Consider the following 16,747-nt stretch of genomic DNA (forward strand, 5'->3'; position numbering starts at 1 on the left):
AACCTGACCTAGGAGTGGAAGGCACAGAGGCTTGCTGCCTGGCAAGGGCTCTGGCTCTTGCTGGCTGCAGGCCAGGGGTGCTGCCACCAGCTCAGTGCTGGCAGGGAGCTTGAGCCCAGGGGACCCTCCTTCCCCTGCCCACCTCCTCCTCCTCTCATTGGCTCCAACTTCCACACTCTCACGGACACAGGCTCATGCAACAGGCACAGGGCCCAGCACTGACAACTTTGGCAGCCCACCTGTTCCCAGGGCTGACTTTCTGCGAAGAACGCAAGGCATGTGCTAAGGTATTATGCTGGTTAAACGTCTAGACTGAAACCATGCCAGCGGAGCTGTAAAGAGGTGGAGGTGGTAGGGTTAACACACACACGGAGGTGAGCAGCGTTAGCACAGGCAGCCCAGATGTAGAGGCAGGTACCAAGCTGACAAAGGCCATTCCAGCACAGAGCCTCCACTGAGGCCACTGCAAGGGGTGGCCAATGCAGAGGGGCAGGGCTTTTTGGGAGAATTGGTCAGCTGGCTCTGAGCTGGGAAGAAAGAGGATTTCACACTGAGCTACACTCTGGCCCTTTAGTGGGTCTCATTCCCAGAGGATAACAAGTCAGAGAAAACGTAAGCAGAGGCATTCTCCTAAGAGTGGGATCTGGGGGGAGTTTGTCTTCCTGCTTCTTTATACTTTACAAAATTCCCACAATGAACACCAGAAGAAAGTGAAACAAGTTCACAAAAAAGAGCTGGCAAAAAAAAAAAAGCTGGCAGGTTTGGTTACCTGTGCTTTGGCTCTGGGGAGCTGACCTTTGCAGGGAGGGCGCTCTGACAGGGGCTGCGGCGCCCACACCCTGAGAGGGCACTGTCTTTTTTAACCCTATGTGGATTTCCCAGGCAGGGGCCAGGTCACCTCCCCTGCTGTCACTTGGTGCTTGGTTATGAAATTCAAACCAATTCTAATGTGTTTGTTTGCAAACAGAATGACAAATTTGTTATACAAAGAATTTCAATTTTACTAGCAGTGGGATAAGGAACTGTCTGACCACGTCTCCCACACCCATGGTTCAGAGCGGCCCTGCTTGGTTGCCCTTGTCTCCCTGGGGGCAGCTGTTAACATCAGACGCAGGAGGAAGACAGGGGTATTCCCATTTGCATGTGAATTCTCTGAACTGCCATTAAAAAACAGACTCAAAAAGGGTCCCTTTCTAGCTATGCTCCCTTGGCCACGTATTTGATGCTCAAAGCCTCATTTATCCCATCTATAAAATGGGGATAACCAAAGCTTCTGCCTCATATAGGGTTGCCCCGAGGGCTGAGATCACGTCCAGTGAACAGCGCCATCCTGGGAAAGACAGAGTGCTCAGTACACGTTAGAGCTGCTGTTCTTGTTACTGGTGACTTGCTATGTACACATCTTTCCCAGGGCTTTTGGTGGCAGCTGACAGGCTGGCTCATACTGAGGAAGACATGGGGGTTTGCCGCAGAGGATCTTTAAAAGATAAAACCTTGACACTGACCAGCCACGTCGAGGAACTCTGAGAAGGTTTCCACCGGCATGAACTCCTCCTGGAAGGTTTTCAGGGCTTTGTCGGCAGCTTCGTAGATGGGCATGTCATTGTGGCGGATGTACTCGGCGAGAGAGCAGGACCAGCCTCCCTCCGTGTTACTGGTAGGCACCTTCTATGAGAATCAACAGGAGACAGGGAGGTAGGTTACCTACTGCTGCCTCATCTTCCGCCTCAAGCCAGGCAGGCCATTTCAGCCCCTCGAAGGACAGTGCTCCCAGCCTATGTCAAAGCATACTAACATACACCCCGGAGCGTGTGTTTTGTCTCCAGGAACAACAGAATTTCACTTCATTCCTCCTAAGGCTCCCTTATTAGGTGCTGTGTCACCTGAACCTACAGTCTCCAACAAGTGGCTGCATTCCCTCCCGTACACTTCCCATCTGCATCCCCCAGAACAAAGGGACTTGTCAATGTGCTTCCAAGAGCTGTTTCATTCCAATGATGAAAGGAACCAACTCAAAAACTCAGATTCTCTCAAGGCAGAGAGGAGGGTCCTGTTATATAAGCTGGCTGTGGTAAGTCAGACCCCCTAAGGGCAACAGAGCTTATCCCAATGGCATGGCAAGAGCAGCAAAGAGAGACCCAGGAGGGAAGGTCCTCCTGCACAGGTGAGCCTGGAGCAGACTCAGGAGCAGGTGACGGGAGTGATCTCAGCTACAAATGTGGGCTGAGCACGGTGGCTCATGCCTGTAATAGCAGCACTTTGGGAGGCCGAGGTGGGTGGGTCACTTGAAGTCAGGAGTTCGAGACCAGCCTGGCCAACATGGTGAAACCCCGTCTCTACTAAAAATACAAAATTAGCCGGGTGTGGTGGTGCACACCTGTAATCCCAGCTACTTGAGGCTGAGGCAGGAGAATCACTTGAACCTGGGAGGTGGAGGTTGCAGTGAGCCAAGATCACACCACTGCACTCCAGCCTGGGCAACAAAAGCGAAACTCCATCTCAAAAACAACAACAACAACAAAACAAATGTACTTCACAGTGTACATCACGGGTGCAAGGCACAAGGCTGCCAGTGTCAATCCCTCCCACAGTCAGGGCTATTTGTTTCTAGGAACACAGTGCCCCTAGGCCAGCAGAGGAGCAGCCATGTGGGCACTGAGGCAGGGTCAGGGACAGGAGTGCAGATATTTTACACCCTTGCTGAAAGCTACTGGGCCTCTGACAGCCTCCTTACCTTAAACATGCTGTAAATGAGATCGACGAGGGCCCAAAAGAGAAAGGAAGAGCGGTAGGCAGAATAGTCCTTCACTGCCTTATCTGTCAGCCTGGAAAAGAAAATCCAATTCCATCACATCAAGTCCCTAGAAGGATACTCACAAAAACAGAGCAAGGCATTCTGGGAGCAAGGGAAGAGTCACAGTGGTCTATGCGTCTCATAGTTCCAGGAACTTGCCTTCTGCTTGGAAAATAGCAACTGTGGGCAAGAACCTCTGGAACCCTGCGACCCAGAAGTTTATTGATTATAAAAAAGCTCCATGAAATTCATCTGAGTCTCTCAGTGCTCATCTTCCAGATCAGGGTAAAATGGAACTGGGGAAGACATAACCAGGGCAGATATGACAGACATGAGGCTACCGACTCAAAGAAAGGCAAAGGAGTCCTACGTGTCCCTTGTGTTAGGGCCCTGCAAGCTCTTGGAATTGATGGAACGTGATAAATAAGGTAGGAAACAAGGTTCCAATTCAGTCTTTATATTCCCACCAGGAGACATTTCTTAAAAGCCAGCAGACCTAAACCAGTCAAACACAGTAACTTGTCAAACATGTGCTGTGTTACACAGCAGCAAGCTGCTAGGAACTTGGTGTGAAGCAATGGTAATGTGTAAGATGGAGCATGCAGCCACCCTGACATCACCCAAATCCTGGGATAATCCAAGCTGCTCACCACACCCCATTATTTCTAACCAGTATCGTTGCTACTTAATCCAGTGATTCAGTTCAGGATTAAAGACCAACCAGTTCCTTGGAATATGGGGCGGTGGGTGGGGAGCTGCCTCTAACAGTGTCCACTGCCTTCTCAGTAGGCACTCTTGGTTTGAGGGGTGATTACACCAGGTAGAGCTAGTATGAAACACAGAAAGACCAGGCTCCCCTCGGCACAGGCAGTGAAATATCAGTGTTGGGATTCAGTTTCTACCACCCAAGCTCTATGGAGGTTTTGTCTGCCAACAGCCATCACATCTGTAATAAGCAAGTAAAGCCTCGGTGAATCCTTGTCACGGAGTATTCTGCATCTCAGAACACACTGGGACTCATCCATCACTAAAGGGACATGTATTAAAATGTTTAGTATTAAAATGCATGGGCACATATTAAGAACCATAAAAATAAGACAACACAGATGGTATTTATTATAGAAGCTAAAACTATGGGCCTCAAGTGAAGGGACTGCCTAGCATGAGACAGGCCATCCACACCTGCATTCAATAAATGTTTAACTCACAAAAAACAAATAATAGGTGAGTACAATTCCCTCTCCACTAGAATACACTTCCTGTGGCCTCCCTCTGCCCCAGTATCTTCCCAAGCCCCACTTTCTCTCCTGCATTCATGTGACAATACTGCAGTGGACCCGTGGATGAGGACAAGAATCCATTTCTCTGCACCTCTGCACCCTGGCAAGTAAGAGAACAGATCAAGTTCTGATAGAAGCCTGAGAACGTCCCAGGTCTCCGTACTTGCAAGTTCCTGGCAGAGGATCTTTTTTCTGAATGTCAAACGTGCAGAGGAGGCCAGCTTCTGCTGAGCTCCATTTCTGTGTCTCTGCTACTGCCCTTCACCCCATGACTTACAGGACTTAGGACAGACACTGTGGCCACTGAGGCTGCCCCAGCGCTGGGATGATACCTCTAAACGCCCTTCCTGCTATGGGCTCTCCTCCATGGGTCTCCTCCCAGTATCGGGAAACCCTCAGTGCCTTTCCTAGTCTGCCTGATGAGTGCTGGGCTCACAGCCCCGGACCATGGCCATGTTTGGCCCTGTGCTGTGGCTGTTTTGCTTTGGTAAGCAGCAATCTTGAGTGACCCTGCCCAACTTAATTATTTAAGGCTAATTAGTAAAGGTGACTAAACTGCTACAGAGAAAACAGCAACTCATGAATGTAGCTCACACTGGATTTCCTAATTAAGCTGTGACCAAATCAGCTTTTCCTTAACTGCCTGGGACAGTGATGAATGCTAGTCTCCTAACTGAGAGCAAAACAGCTCCTGTGGGTTCAGATTTCATACCTGTCAGGGAGAGACTGTGCCCAATAAATGGCCACTCTATTTGCTGCGGATGGAGCAAATGGATGCAGGCTGAGCCTGACTTATCAACTCAGTATTCTCAAGATCTAACTTCTGATTTCCAGCAGCTAGTTAACTATTAATTCAGGCTCTTGGGAAATACTGGAAAGTGGTATGTTAGAAATGAGGGCAGGGGTTACCTAGGAATCTAACAAGACCTGCCCCCTCCCACTCTCCACAAACGATCTGTACAGGCCAGATGCAACAGTACAGCTCCAACCCAGGCTCTCTGGGGGCAGCAAGTGCCCACAGACCAGCAATGCCTGATAAATCAGAGCAATGGATGTAAAGACACCAGGTGTGCCAGTGAAGGCACAAGCTATTTCCACTTGGCTTGTCTTCAGGGCCCTAAAAGTTTCCCTCTGCTCCCTGGCTGGCCTACAAATGTAGACATGATCCCTTGAATCCTGAACTAAAGCAGGATTCCAGATTTTCCAGAAATGAAGCAGAGGAACATTTCACTTGAGGGACAGAAGCAAACTGCCAAACCCAGAGTCTGCTCTGTAGCTCCCCAGGACAGGCAGAGACTGTTTGGGGCCACTGGCAGCCCAAGTGGTGCCCTTGGAGTCCCCTCTGCCCAATCCACATGGGTCCTCAAAGAGCTGCCGTGGTGGTGGTTTACAGCCGTTTCTCTCAAGACACTTCCTATCTGACCCAAATCACAGCCCAGGGTCATAAAACAAAGACCACTTCCTTCCTGACATGCTTTCTTGGGGAAGTGTCCACATGTATAGGAGAATAGTCAAGAAGAAGAAAGGTTCATGGAATGTGGGATGCATGGGATACGAACGTAATCAAGGAAAGAGAATGACAATGAGCTTTAATTATTAGAAAAATACCCCATGTGGCCACACTGAAACTTTCCTGGTTTACGCCAAGGCCAGCAAGATTTGGAAAACCTGACTACTGTTCTTAGCCCCTGCCAGCTCTGATCGTCTCATGGGTTATATCACCCTGTGCCTGGCTGCCCTCCTCTCTAACATTTTCTACAGCAGGTAAGCCTGGCTCTACCTTGCTAGTAGCTGAACATGACACCCAGAAGTGACCAGGCAACTGCCAGCTGTCAGCCTAGACCCTCGATGTGACTAACTGAGAAGGGAGAAGGCTGGTGTTAACTGCCGCAGTCACAAAGCATGTCCTCACCTAGCACATGAGTACTGCTAAGCAGCTTTTCAACACCAATTTTGGGAAATAATCAGCAACAGCTTCCCAAAGCAGGTACTGACCTGGTAGCTCCACCTGGAGCCACTGCACGGGCCTGCGAGGTCACCAGCAGCCTCCGCAAGATTTCCACACGTGTGGCTCTCCACTGCTCAGGGGGCAGGATGTGAAGGGCTAGGACTGTGAAATAGTGGGGCCCGTCCACTTCAAAGGCACTCTCCACCCACTTCTCCTTGGGCTGCTCCAGAAAGCCTTGGAGGTTCTTCTCTTCTCGGGAAGTTGCTCGGGTTCTAGAAGAAAAGGGGCACGATAAAATAAAAGGTGGGTGGAAGCAGGGCCTGGCAGCAAGAGTGGGAAGAATTTGCTCAATTTGTCATTGTCTTGTGACATTTGCTGAACGCTTGGATTACTGAACACTCCCCACCCCATCCTTGACTACTCCTCCCACTCTCTGACAATCCATGCCCTTCTTCCCCCTTCCAGGCCCTGGTTTGTGGCATCTTCCCTTCTTCCCTGGCTCCTGCTTCCAGTCTGACACAATTCCAGGCAACTACTGGTTCCTGAGCACCATATAACACAGACATTCACAAAACCCCAACATGGAACTGTGCTAATAACTCCAGAGGCCCAGAAGAGTGAAGTGACTTGCCCAAAGTCACCAAGCTAGTATGTGATGAGGCCGAAACATGAATCAAGATTCCCTGGCGGGTCCACAGCCTGACTCCTTTGCTCCACATTCTTGTTATGTTGACATGGTTTGCACTAAATTTGCATGTGGTTCCTTTCCTAGGCTCCCTCTTCCAGTTTGTCTTCTTATGCTCTAGGTCCTCCCACCTTTGCTAAAACAGTTTCTTCCAGATGAGCACTGCTTCTTGTCCTCATGCGTCCTAAGTTGCAATGATGATGATGATGATGATGATGATGATGATCACAGCAAACTCAGTGCCAGGCACTGCTCTAAGTGCTTTACAGGGATTATTTCACTTGGTCTTCACAAGAACTCTAAGGGACAGGTACCATCACTATCCCAATTTTAAAGAAAAGGGAAACTGCAGTACACAGGATGTAAGGATTTTGCCAAAGTCTCACAACGTGGAAAGAGCTGGGCTCTGAAGCCAGGAAGCCTGTCCATCTTGACCCTACCTCCTTCTCCACGTTTTGACAGGAGGTCACGGAATCAGCAGTGAGAGGCGACTTAAGTCCTTCGTGATGACACACTTCTGGGTGCACTCTCTCCTTAGAACCTGGACAGTGCTCTCATGCTGTGAATGCTTGATGTCCTATCCTAACTCCATGGGGCAATGGTGGGGAGAGGTGACGACAAACACAACACTAGAACCCAAGTTACCAGGCTCCAGGTGGCCCAGGCACAGAGGCTGGACTCTGGGACAGCAGGAGGAGAGGGTGCAAGGACACCCTGCCTGCAGATGGGCATGGATAGATACACTCAACTTGATCTTCCAGCCCTGTGAGGAATCTGAGGCTTTTGGCAACCGCAGGACCTCCTCAGGCTCTGGTCTGGCTTACGGTGGCCATGCTGTGACATGCTTGCCTCCATACACAATATTCCACCAAAGGCACTCAACCACCTTCTGACCAAGCTCCCACCAATGTCAACTGGCTAGCTGTCAATCGGAAAACAGTCTGTGGCCGAGAAGCATGGCCTCTCTGTGAAGCTTCTGGGTCAGCCTCTGGCTGACCAAAGTAACTGCGAGAGAGCCAATTCCCTCTCCAATTAAGGGACTTGAGCATTAATTACCAATGTCTCGCTTTTCAGAAACACACTGACAACTAAAGTCACCAAGGGCTCTGTCCAGGGCCCCAGGAACACTGATTAGAGGAAGAAAGTTTGGACAGTGGGAAGGTCTGTGCCGCCAGTCTAAGTAGTTCAGCAGATGATGTAATGCACTCTGATGTCAACCTGCCCCTGCGTGTTTTAACAATGAAGCCTATGGTCTCGAGGTCAGCCTTATCTCACAAGGAAATGGGAGGGAAGGAAAAAATAACATTGTTGAAGAGAAAGAACCAGAAAAGACAAGAGACGGATTGTCCTGTTGCCTAAACTGTGCTGCAGCCACCCGGGGTGAGCCGTACACAACCTTTCAACAGGGAACCGTAAGCCTCTTGCTAGGAGATGGGGCCTACAAGTATGAAACAGTGAATTAAATGGAAGAACTAAAGGACAGTCAATCTCCTAATTGTTTTTTCTCTTTGAGACCTGGTCTTGCTATTGGCTTGGCTGGAAGGCAGTGGTGCGATCACCACCCACTGCAGCCACAACCTCCTGGGCTCAAGCCATCTCTTACCTCAGCCTCCTGAGCAACTGGGACTACAGGTGTGTGCCACCCCACCTGGCTAATTAAAAACAATTAAAAAAAAAAAATAGGACAGTCTTACTATGATGCCTAGGCTGGGCTCAAGCAATCCTCCTACCTTGGCCTCCCAAAGTGCTGGGAAGATACAGGTGACCCACCGTGCCTGGCTTAGCTAAGTGCTTCTTTAAAATTACACTTTCAGGTACCAACCTGACTGTCCTATAATGTGCATATGGATAAAACTACCAATTTCTTTTTTTTCCTGGCTGCCTTCCTTGTTGGTTGACTTTCCCAGATAATCTCGAACATTCCCTTTCCCTTCACACTTGCCAGAAGCATTACTCACTGTAGAGAAAACAGGGATAACAAATCCAGTTTTCCATTTATGAACTGGGTCCTTAGTTCTGCTGCATCCCCTTGATGGGAAACCTTCACCTCTAACAACCCATATGCCCTTGACTAATGATGTGGGCACATCTCCAAACTGCAGCCTCCCTCTATTCAAGAGAACAGTCTGGAAAGTAAGTAGCAGCTGCATCGAAGTAGAGACTTCAGTGGCCTGGCTTTTCCCATTTCCTGCTCCTCTGTGAGCTGAAGCTTGGTCCAAGGATGTGGCCTTGGGCTGCCCATGGTAAGAGAGAGGGCAGTTTGGGGAAGGAAGTTCCCCTTACTGCTTTTTCTGTGTGGCCCTAAAACAATGTAGATGAGCATCCCCACCTCGGCAAAAAAGGTGCCTTAGGCCAGACACTTGCTCTGGAATTAGCACGAGAGGCTATGAAAAAGCTGAGGGATCTTGGGCAGAGGGACACAGGGTGGGCCCGCAAGATGCCACCCTTGGGACACAGGGTACTGACGTGTTCAGGACATAAAGCACAGTGTGAATGATGTAGGGGATCAGGTGGATGTTGCTCTCCCGGCCGCCCCCGCCGGTGTCTGCGCTGAACGACTGCTCCATGGCGAACCGCAGGAAGAGCAGTTTGATGTCATGGATGTTGAGCTGGTACGTGGGTTCCCGCTGGCCTGTACATTCCTGGAGGTAAGTGTTGTGTCTAGAGGGGAAGCAGAACAAACAATGACTTGGAAGTGAGTTCCTGGTGAAACCAGTTTGGGCTTGTAATCCCAGCACTTTGGGAGGCCGAGGCTGGTGGATCACAAGGTCAAAAGATCGAGACCATCCTGGTCAACATGGTGAAACCCCGTCTCTACTAAAAAAATACAAAAAATTAGCTGGGCATGGTGGCGCGTGCCTGTAATCCCAGCTACTCACGAGGCTGAGGCAGGAGAATGGCTTGAACCCAGGAGACGGAGGTTGCGGTGAGCCGAGATCGTGCCATTGCACTCCAGCCTGGGTAACAAGAGCAAAACTCCGTCTCAAAAAAAGAAAAAGAAAACCCAGTTTGGGAGATAGAACCTCCTTCCAGTACTTCCAGGCCTGATGGCTGCAAAGGTCTGCAAATGGAGATAAGAATAAAAGGGAGAGTTGAGGCCAAGGCTGGGGCCAGCAGGACGACAAGACCATAGAACATTTTCTGCCCGGGCCTGGTGGCTCACGCCTATAATCCCAGCACTTTGGAAGGCCGAGGCAGGCGGATTACCTGAGGTTAGGAGTTTGAGACCAGCCTGGCCAACATGGCAAAACCCCATCTCTACTAAAAATACAAAACTTAGCTAGATGTGGTGGCAGGCACCCAGCTACTCGGGAGGCTGAGGCAGGACAATCGCTTTAACCTGGGAGGCGGAGGCTGCAGTGAGCTGAGATCACGCCATTGCACTCCAGCCTGGGTGACAAGAGCAAAACTCTGTCTCAAAAAAAAAAAAAAAAAAGAATAGATGCTACGCATTTCAATCTGCTGCCCTTTATCACTGCCAGCTGCCGGTTTTATGACAGACATCTTTTTATCCCCGAGCTTTAAAACAGGACTTGGGGTGGGGAACCACTCCACATGGCATCAGCAAGACATGAGGACCTCACAGATGCTTTAGTTATTCTAATCTGGGTCCTAAAGGACCAGGGAGGCCTTCCAAGGAGACCACCATTCCCTCTGCCACTAAGCCACTTTCATTATTTAAACCTCAGAGCCACCACTATAGAAGTGAACTCTGAGAAATTCTGGCCTCAAGGACCAAGTCAGGGTCCCACATTTTGCATCATAAGATCAACAAAGGAGTAATGAAGAACCAGTAATTTCACATGGTGCCCTGGAAGCTGAGGGTGCTGGTTCCTCTAACCCTGTGGTGGGCCATGTCAGGTCATCCCCTGAATGAGCTTCCATCCCCCACTCTGTCTGCTCTGGACAGCTCCCCAGTCAGCAAGCAGACAGACATGGACTCCCAAGGAATGTAACAGGAAATGATGTCACCAAGGGATTGGGCTGATAGCAGGTCTTGTCCCATCCCCTGCAAATCTCCTCCTTCTCACCATGGAAAATACTCAACACTCACCTTGCCAAGCAAGTGGCAAAAGCTGATTCAGGGACATGAGGCCCCCAGACCGGAAGTAGCCCATTGCACTTGGTGTTGGCATTCTGAAGGGCGGCACTTTCCCACTCTTCCCGGCCTCGAGCCAACCTGGATGGGGAGGAGAGCAGGAACAAGCGACTGCTGGAATTAAGGTGGCAACCAGGCACCTGGGCAGGGGCGGGGGTGGGGGTGGGGGCGTGCCAACGCTAAGAAGTCAGTCAGCCCAGGCTCCTGACCCGGCAAAGAGAATTCGCCATTTGTAGCCTCGATGTGGTACGTCCTGGCTTTGCTAACTCAGGCAAGCAAGGCTGCTCTCCCCAGCCTTGGGCCCAGGCCAAAGTATATTTTCCTATCATTCAAATAACTGCTTGGGGACCTATACGGTGTCAGGCAGAACACCCTACCCCCAAGAGACTAAGGAGCAGATTTAAAACCATGAGGTTGGCAGTCCCACCTGCTCCAGGCCCATAGGCAGGCCTACTGAAAGAGCCACCCTGCAACAACCAGGGCCTACCTGACGGCAGCCAGGTGGCAGTCGTAGTGCACAATGTTGAAGTGGGACACGGTGCTGTAGCCCTGCTGTTTCCGGGGCTTATTCTCCATCTCCTCCAAGGCTACCCGCTTCGTGAAGGTATAAATGCCCAGGACCTTCGTGGGCTGCAAAGACAGCATGAGGAGAGAGGAGGGGAAACTCCAAGTCAGGTCCAGGTGAAGCAGAACAGAGGGGAACTGTCTCCCTTCTTGGGCAATGCCTTAGGGTTCAGGCTGCTCTCACTAGGGAAGTTCAGAAGAGCAGGTGAGGCCTGCCCCTCAGTCTGTGGGTGAAGCACTTGGCTGGCGCAGCCCTAGTGAAACAAGGATTATGGGAGCAACCAGAAGAAGGGGACGTGGTACAGATGTAGAGCCAGACCCGTTAGCAAGCCCAGGCCATCTTTCTTTACTTTGTGCTTCATCTGTCTGAAAATGCAGAAGTACCTCCTTGATATTCACTTGCTTTTCACAATGTGCCAGGCAGCTCTGAGAAGCCTGCATTATGCAGGACTAATGAGGCTTGCGGCCCAGGCACCTGCCCTTGCACAGCCTGAGTTCTGAGCAGTAAGTTCAAGCTGGAGAGAAGAGGCCACCTTGGAGCCTTCAGGGGAGCCAGCAGGTCACTGGCTGCTCTGCTCCTTTCAGGTGGAATCTTGTTTGGATGAGCCAAGAAAGTTCCGATTTTCTCCCCAGTTACCCTGAATGGAAGCAGCATGGTGCGTTTTCAAAAGCCCAGGTCTAGAGTCTGAGAAGCCTCAGCTGAAATTCTGGCTCTGCCATGTGACCTTTGTTTGCTTAACCACAAGTTGGGACTTTTCACAGGTTTAAGTAAAATTATCCAGTTTACACAAAGCTCTGAGCATGAGGCCACACGTACAGGAAGAATCCGATGAGCAGCATTTGTCATGACGATGATAAGGACAATGAAGTCTAAAGTTCGGATGAGTTTGCCATCCTGCCTTTAAACAGGACAGCTAGTCCTTTTGTCAACCTCCTAAGATGCAAGCCTTGAACCTGCCTCGCTAAGAACAAAATGGCCTGGAGGAAGGGGATGCTACCTAGAACAAGGGGCCAGGATGGGCCTTCAGGACCGACCGCAGGCCCAGCAGCTATACCTGGAACTTGTATCCCTCCCTGCAGATGCAGCACGTGAGGCCGGGTTCCTCGATCAGCTCTTCCATCTGCTTCAGGAGTGCCGTCTTGGTTACGACCTGGCCCTTTTCATTTGTCTGCAGGGGAACCCCGGTGGCCATGTCAGGGGGATTTCCACACACCCTCTCCCACCCTAGCCTGGGGATGCTCAGGAACAGGGCTAACCTCCTACCTCCACTAAAAGGACAGCTGCATGAGAGGAAAGCCCTTTAGCTGGCTTCTAATGGGGATAAAGACCCAGGCCCTTCTGCTATTCTCTCTTCCTACAGGAACCACTGAAGCAAAGGAAATCATCCACCTGGAGCCCTGGCAAGGTGCCACCTGCCATCAGAAAAGCCCTCTTTCTTTGTGCCAGCAGTGTCAAGTCTCAGCTTCCAAGGGCTGTGGCACTATGATTCATTCACTGTTCCCACGTGAGTTTTTAAACTGCTGACACTCAAGTCTGTGGTTTGGAGAAGGAGCTTGTAGGACTGTGCTTCCTCCAAGGTGGGACAGTTAAAAGAGCAGAGTTCGGCCGGGCGCAGTGGCTCAAGCCTGTAATCCTAGCATTTTGGGAGGCCGAGGCGGGTGGATCACGAGGTCAAGAGATCGAGACCATCCTGGTCAACATGGTGAAACCCCGTCTCTACTAATACAAAAAATTAGCTGGGCATGGTGGCATATGCCTGTAGTCCCAGCTACTCAGGTGGCTGAGGCAGGAGAATTGCCTGAACCCAGGAGGCGGAGGTTGTGGTGAGCCGAGATCGCGCCATTGCACTCCAGCCTGGGTAACAAGAGCAAAACTCCGTCTCAAAAAAAAAAAAAAAGAAAAAAGAGCAGAGCTCTTTGTGGCAACCACTTATTAGTTATGTGCCTTGGCCTATTTACTTCACCTCTAAGTTTCAGTTACTTCACCTGGAAAATGGGTATAACAGTATCAACCTCCTAGAACTACTTCAGGGCTTAAATAAGTCCTCAATAAACAATGGCTATGATCACCGGTTTACTGTTTTGGTAAACTTCGTAAGTCACTTACCCTGAGTCGCACCTGTATGACTGAACAACAGTGGTCCCACCTCTGAGAGGGCCTACCGTACCTAGTTCCTTCCTCCTCCTCTGTCCAGCCTTCTCCTTCTCCATGGCCAACCTCAGGGCTGTCCCATGGCCACCTCCCCCTCAACAGTGTGGGCAGAAACATGGGGACTCAGGGAGGTGGCTTTACCGTCATGCCCAGGGTGCCCAGAGCCTTCTGCCTCATTGCCATGGCCATGCGCTTCTTCTCTGCCCGGGTCTCCCTGCGGGCCGCGTCAATCTTCTTGTTTACATCAGGGTGTTCCCGCAGGGCTTCCAGCAGGTTCTCTGCCAGGGTCCCAATGCCCTCATCACTGGACACCTGCTCCAGCTTATGCAGGTTTGGGATGGAGTCAGTTCCAATCAGAACCTGCCAATAAGAGACCAGAGAGACACATAACTCCAACTATGTAGATAAACCTTTCCGGGAGCTTAAAGGTTTAGAAACTCAACCAGTGTGCATCATCTCATGTAACCTGCTCAGCTGCAATGACGTCCTTTAATTCAACACTTAGAGAGACAAAGACAGATGAAAGAGGGTTTGACTCTGCCACTGCCTCTGACCAGTTGCTATGCTCTAAGCTCAGTATTTCCATCTATAAAATGGGGATAATGCCAGGGTTGCTGTGAGGATCAGAAATTAGATAACATGCAAAGCATCCATCACAGGGGATGTGGAAAGGGGCCAGGAGAAGATACTTATCCAGGTAAGACAAGCAGCAGCACCTGATGAGTCCTGAGTGATGAACTCACCAGCCAGAGCAGGCACTGGACGTTCTCATAAGGGCCTGCCCTAAGTTCTCCACCTGGGAGCCCCCAGGTCCACCAAACCTAGGAACACAGTTTTCTCAGCCTAGGGATGCTAGAGGTACAATGACGACAAGCAGGTATGGAGATGAAAAACTTAAACAAAAAAAAAAGATATTAACAAGAAACCTCTGTGCCTGAAAAAGCTGGAAGTCACTACATACGGCACCACGCGATCAACAGGGGTGGAGAACATCAGAATGCTAAAGGCAGGTGTAGCTGGAAAAAGCTCTCCAGGTGAGAAATATCACCACATCCCTGAAATCCTCACCACCCTGTCACAAGTGACTTGATAGCAATTATTACATATGAGACAAGCTGAAAACAATAAAGCCAGCATATCACTCAGTAGCTCATAAATCTGTTCTCATAGCAAGTCCGCTTCCAATCTGTGTCTCAGCAAAATTATGTATTCTCTCATGTCTCATGCTCCTAAATGCTGAGCCCATATTTTAACTCTGACTGAGCTTTTCCACAGGTACCCCAAACTCAACATTCTGGCTGTTTACCGTGTGTGCATCCTTGCACATGTGTGATTTCAGTGCTGGGGAAACAAAGACTCTGCCCTCATTTAACTTACATTCTAGTAATTAATAGAACAAACCATATGTTCACAGCATAGTCTAATGAACTCTCCTCCACCTTACTCGCAAACCTCCGATCTTCTCTGTCTCAGTGGCACCACCATTCACCTCATTACCAGTCTAGCAACTGAGCAGGGCTCTTGATTCATCCAGCTTCTTCGCTCCTCCAAATCCCATTTATTTTTCCTCCCAGCTCAATCTCTGTTCAATCTATCCATGAACTAGTTCAGGCCATCATTTCTCTCACCTTGATTACAATAAAAGCCTGTTCTTCCTACCTCCAACCTCAACTCCCTTCAATTCACTCTCTATAATACGGCTGGGGCACTGCCCTCAGGAGAAAACCCATACTCCTCTTCTGGGAGAAAGAACATGCCTTGCCCCTGCTTGGGTCTTCATTGGCAGCTCGTGCCATGTCTCACCTCCCACTGCAGCTGCTTTCAATTTTTGGAAGGCTTTAAGCTCTCTTTGGCCCCTGAGCCTTTGCAGGTGCCATGCCCTCTACTAAACATGCCCTCCTCTTTCCTTAGGCCCTTCCACACTGTATCTATCTCGCTGTTTAGTAATAAACAAAAGCTCTATGTTCCACCAGACAGTAAGCTCCCAAAAGGCACAGACAGTGACTGTCTCAGCCTAGCACAGGACCACCTGGTACAGGTGCTCAATAAATAGGCATTGAAAGAAAATACAACAGGTACTCAATAAATAGGCATTGAAAGAAAAATGAATGGCCATAGCGTAAATGCCAAGTATCTAACTAGATAAAGCCTTATTCTAAATAAAGTAATTCAATTTGGTAACTAAGAATAAGCCTGGAAGGCCAGGCCTGGTGACTCACACCTGTAATCCCAGCACTTTGGGAAGCCAAGGCGGGCGGATCACCCGAGGTCAGGGGTTCGAGACCAGCCTGGCCAACATGATGAAACCCTGTTTCTACTAAAAATACAAAAAAATGGCCAGGTATGGTGGTAGGCACCTGTAGCTCCAACTACTTGGGAGGCTGAGACAGGAGAATTTCTTGAACCGGGAGGCAGAGGTTGCAGTGAGCCACGATTGTGCCATTGTACTCTACCCTGGGCAACAGAAGTGAAACTCCATCTCAAAAAAAAAAAAAAAAAAAGCCTGGAAATCAGCTGACTTTGAGTTCCAAACTCATTGTGTTCCCTTTGGCCACATCACAACTGTGTTCCTTGATTTATCCACATACAAAATAGAGATGTTACAAGGATAGGGAAAAGAACATATGTGAAAATTCCTATGTAGGAAAAAGAATCTCCACAAATATATACTGATTATGACTCCACTGACTTGAACAAAAGTTTAGAAAAGGGATTTCAGTGAGACACAGTAAAGAATCTTTACTGTATTCGAGTTGCCATGTTTTTGGAATGAGTTATCAGAACAGATTACGAAAGGAGACAGTGCAACTATTTTCAATAGAACACTACAAACAGAAAAAAACCAATGCTGAGGATGCTCAAAACTCAACATTAAAAAACAAACAATCCAGTTAGAAAATGGGCAAAAGACATAAACAGACATTTCACTGAAGAAGATATACAAGGCACATGAAAAGAAGTTCAACATCATGAACCACTAGGAAAACACAAACCACAAGGGACTCCTGCACGTCTACCAGAACAGCAAAAACTAACAGTCACCAAATGCTGGCGAAGACACAGAGAAACTGGATCAGTCAGTTTGGCAGCTTCTAATAAACAAAATATGCAACTACTGCACAACCCAGCAACCGCACTCTTGGGCATTTATCCCAGAGAAATGAAAACTTATATTCACACAAAAACCTGCACACGAGTGTTCATGGCAACTTTATAAGTAACAGC

General features: G+C 49.4%; 1 protein-coding gene across 4 annotated transcripts in view; it reads right to left on the reverse strand.

Annotated features, from left to right (window-relative positions):
- UBR4 (ubiquitin protein ligase E3 component n-recognin 4) overlaps window positions 1-16,747 on the reverse strand; it is a 139,581-nt gene that overhangs the window by 1,739 nt on the left and 121,095 nt on the right. For all 4 annotated transcript variants that reach the window (XM_021668430.2, XM_064363364.1, XM_064363365.1 and 1 more), the window contains 8 exons: window positions 13,664-13,882; window positions 12,426-12,539; window positions 11,294-11,436; window positions 10,762-10,887; window positions 9,174-9,368; window positions 6,070-6,294; window positions 2,735-2,825; window positions 1,506-1,668 (listed from right to left, as the gene is read on the reverse strand). In XM_021668430.2, the coding sequence (XP_021524105.2) occupies window positions 1,506-1,668; window positions 2,735-2,825; window positions 6,070-6,294; window positions 9,174-9,368; window positions 10,762-10,887; window positions 11,294-11,436; window positions 12,426-12,539; window positions 13,664-13,882 (1,276 nt within the window). The remainder of the gene's footprint in view (window positions 1-1,505; window positions 1,669-2,734; window positions 2,826-6,069; window positions 6,295-9,173; window positions 9,369-10,761; window positions 10,888-11,293; window positions 11,437-12,425; window positions 12,540-13,663; window positions 13,883-16,747) is intronic.

Source organism: Aotus nancymaae, unplaced genomic scaffold (genome assembly GCF_030222135.1).
Source record: "Aotus nancymaae isolate 86718 unplaced genomic scaffold, 86718_ANA_hifiasm-v0.15.2.pri h1tg000053l, whole genome shotgun sequence".
Taxonomy (NCBI): domain Eukaryota; kingdom Metazoa; phylum Chordata; class Mammalia; order Primates; family Aotidae; genus Aotus; species Aotus nancymaae.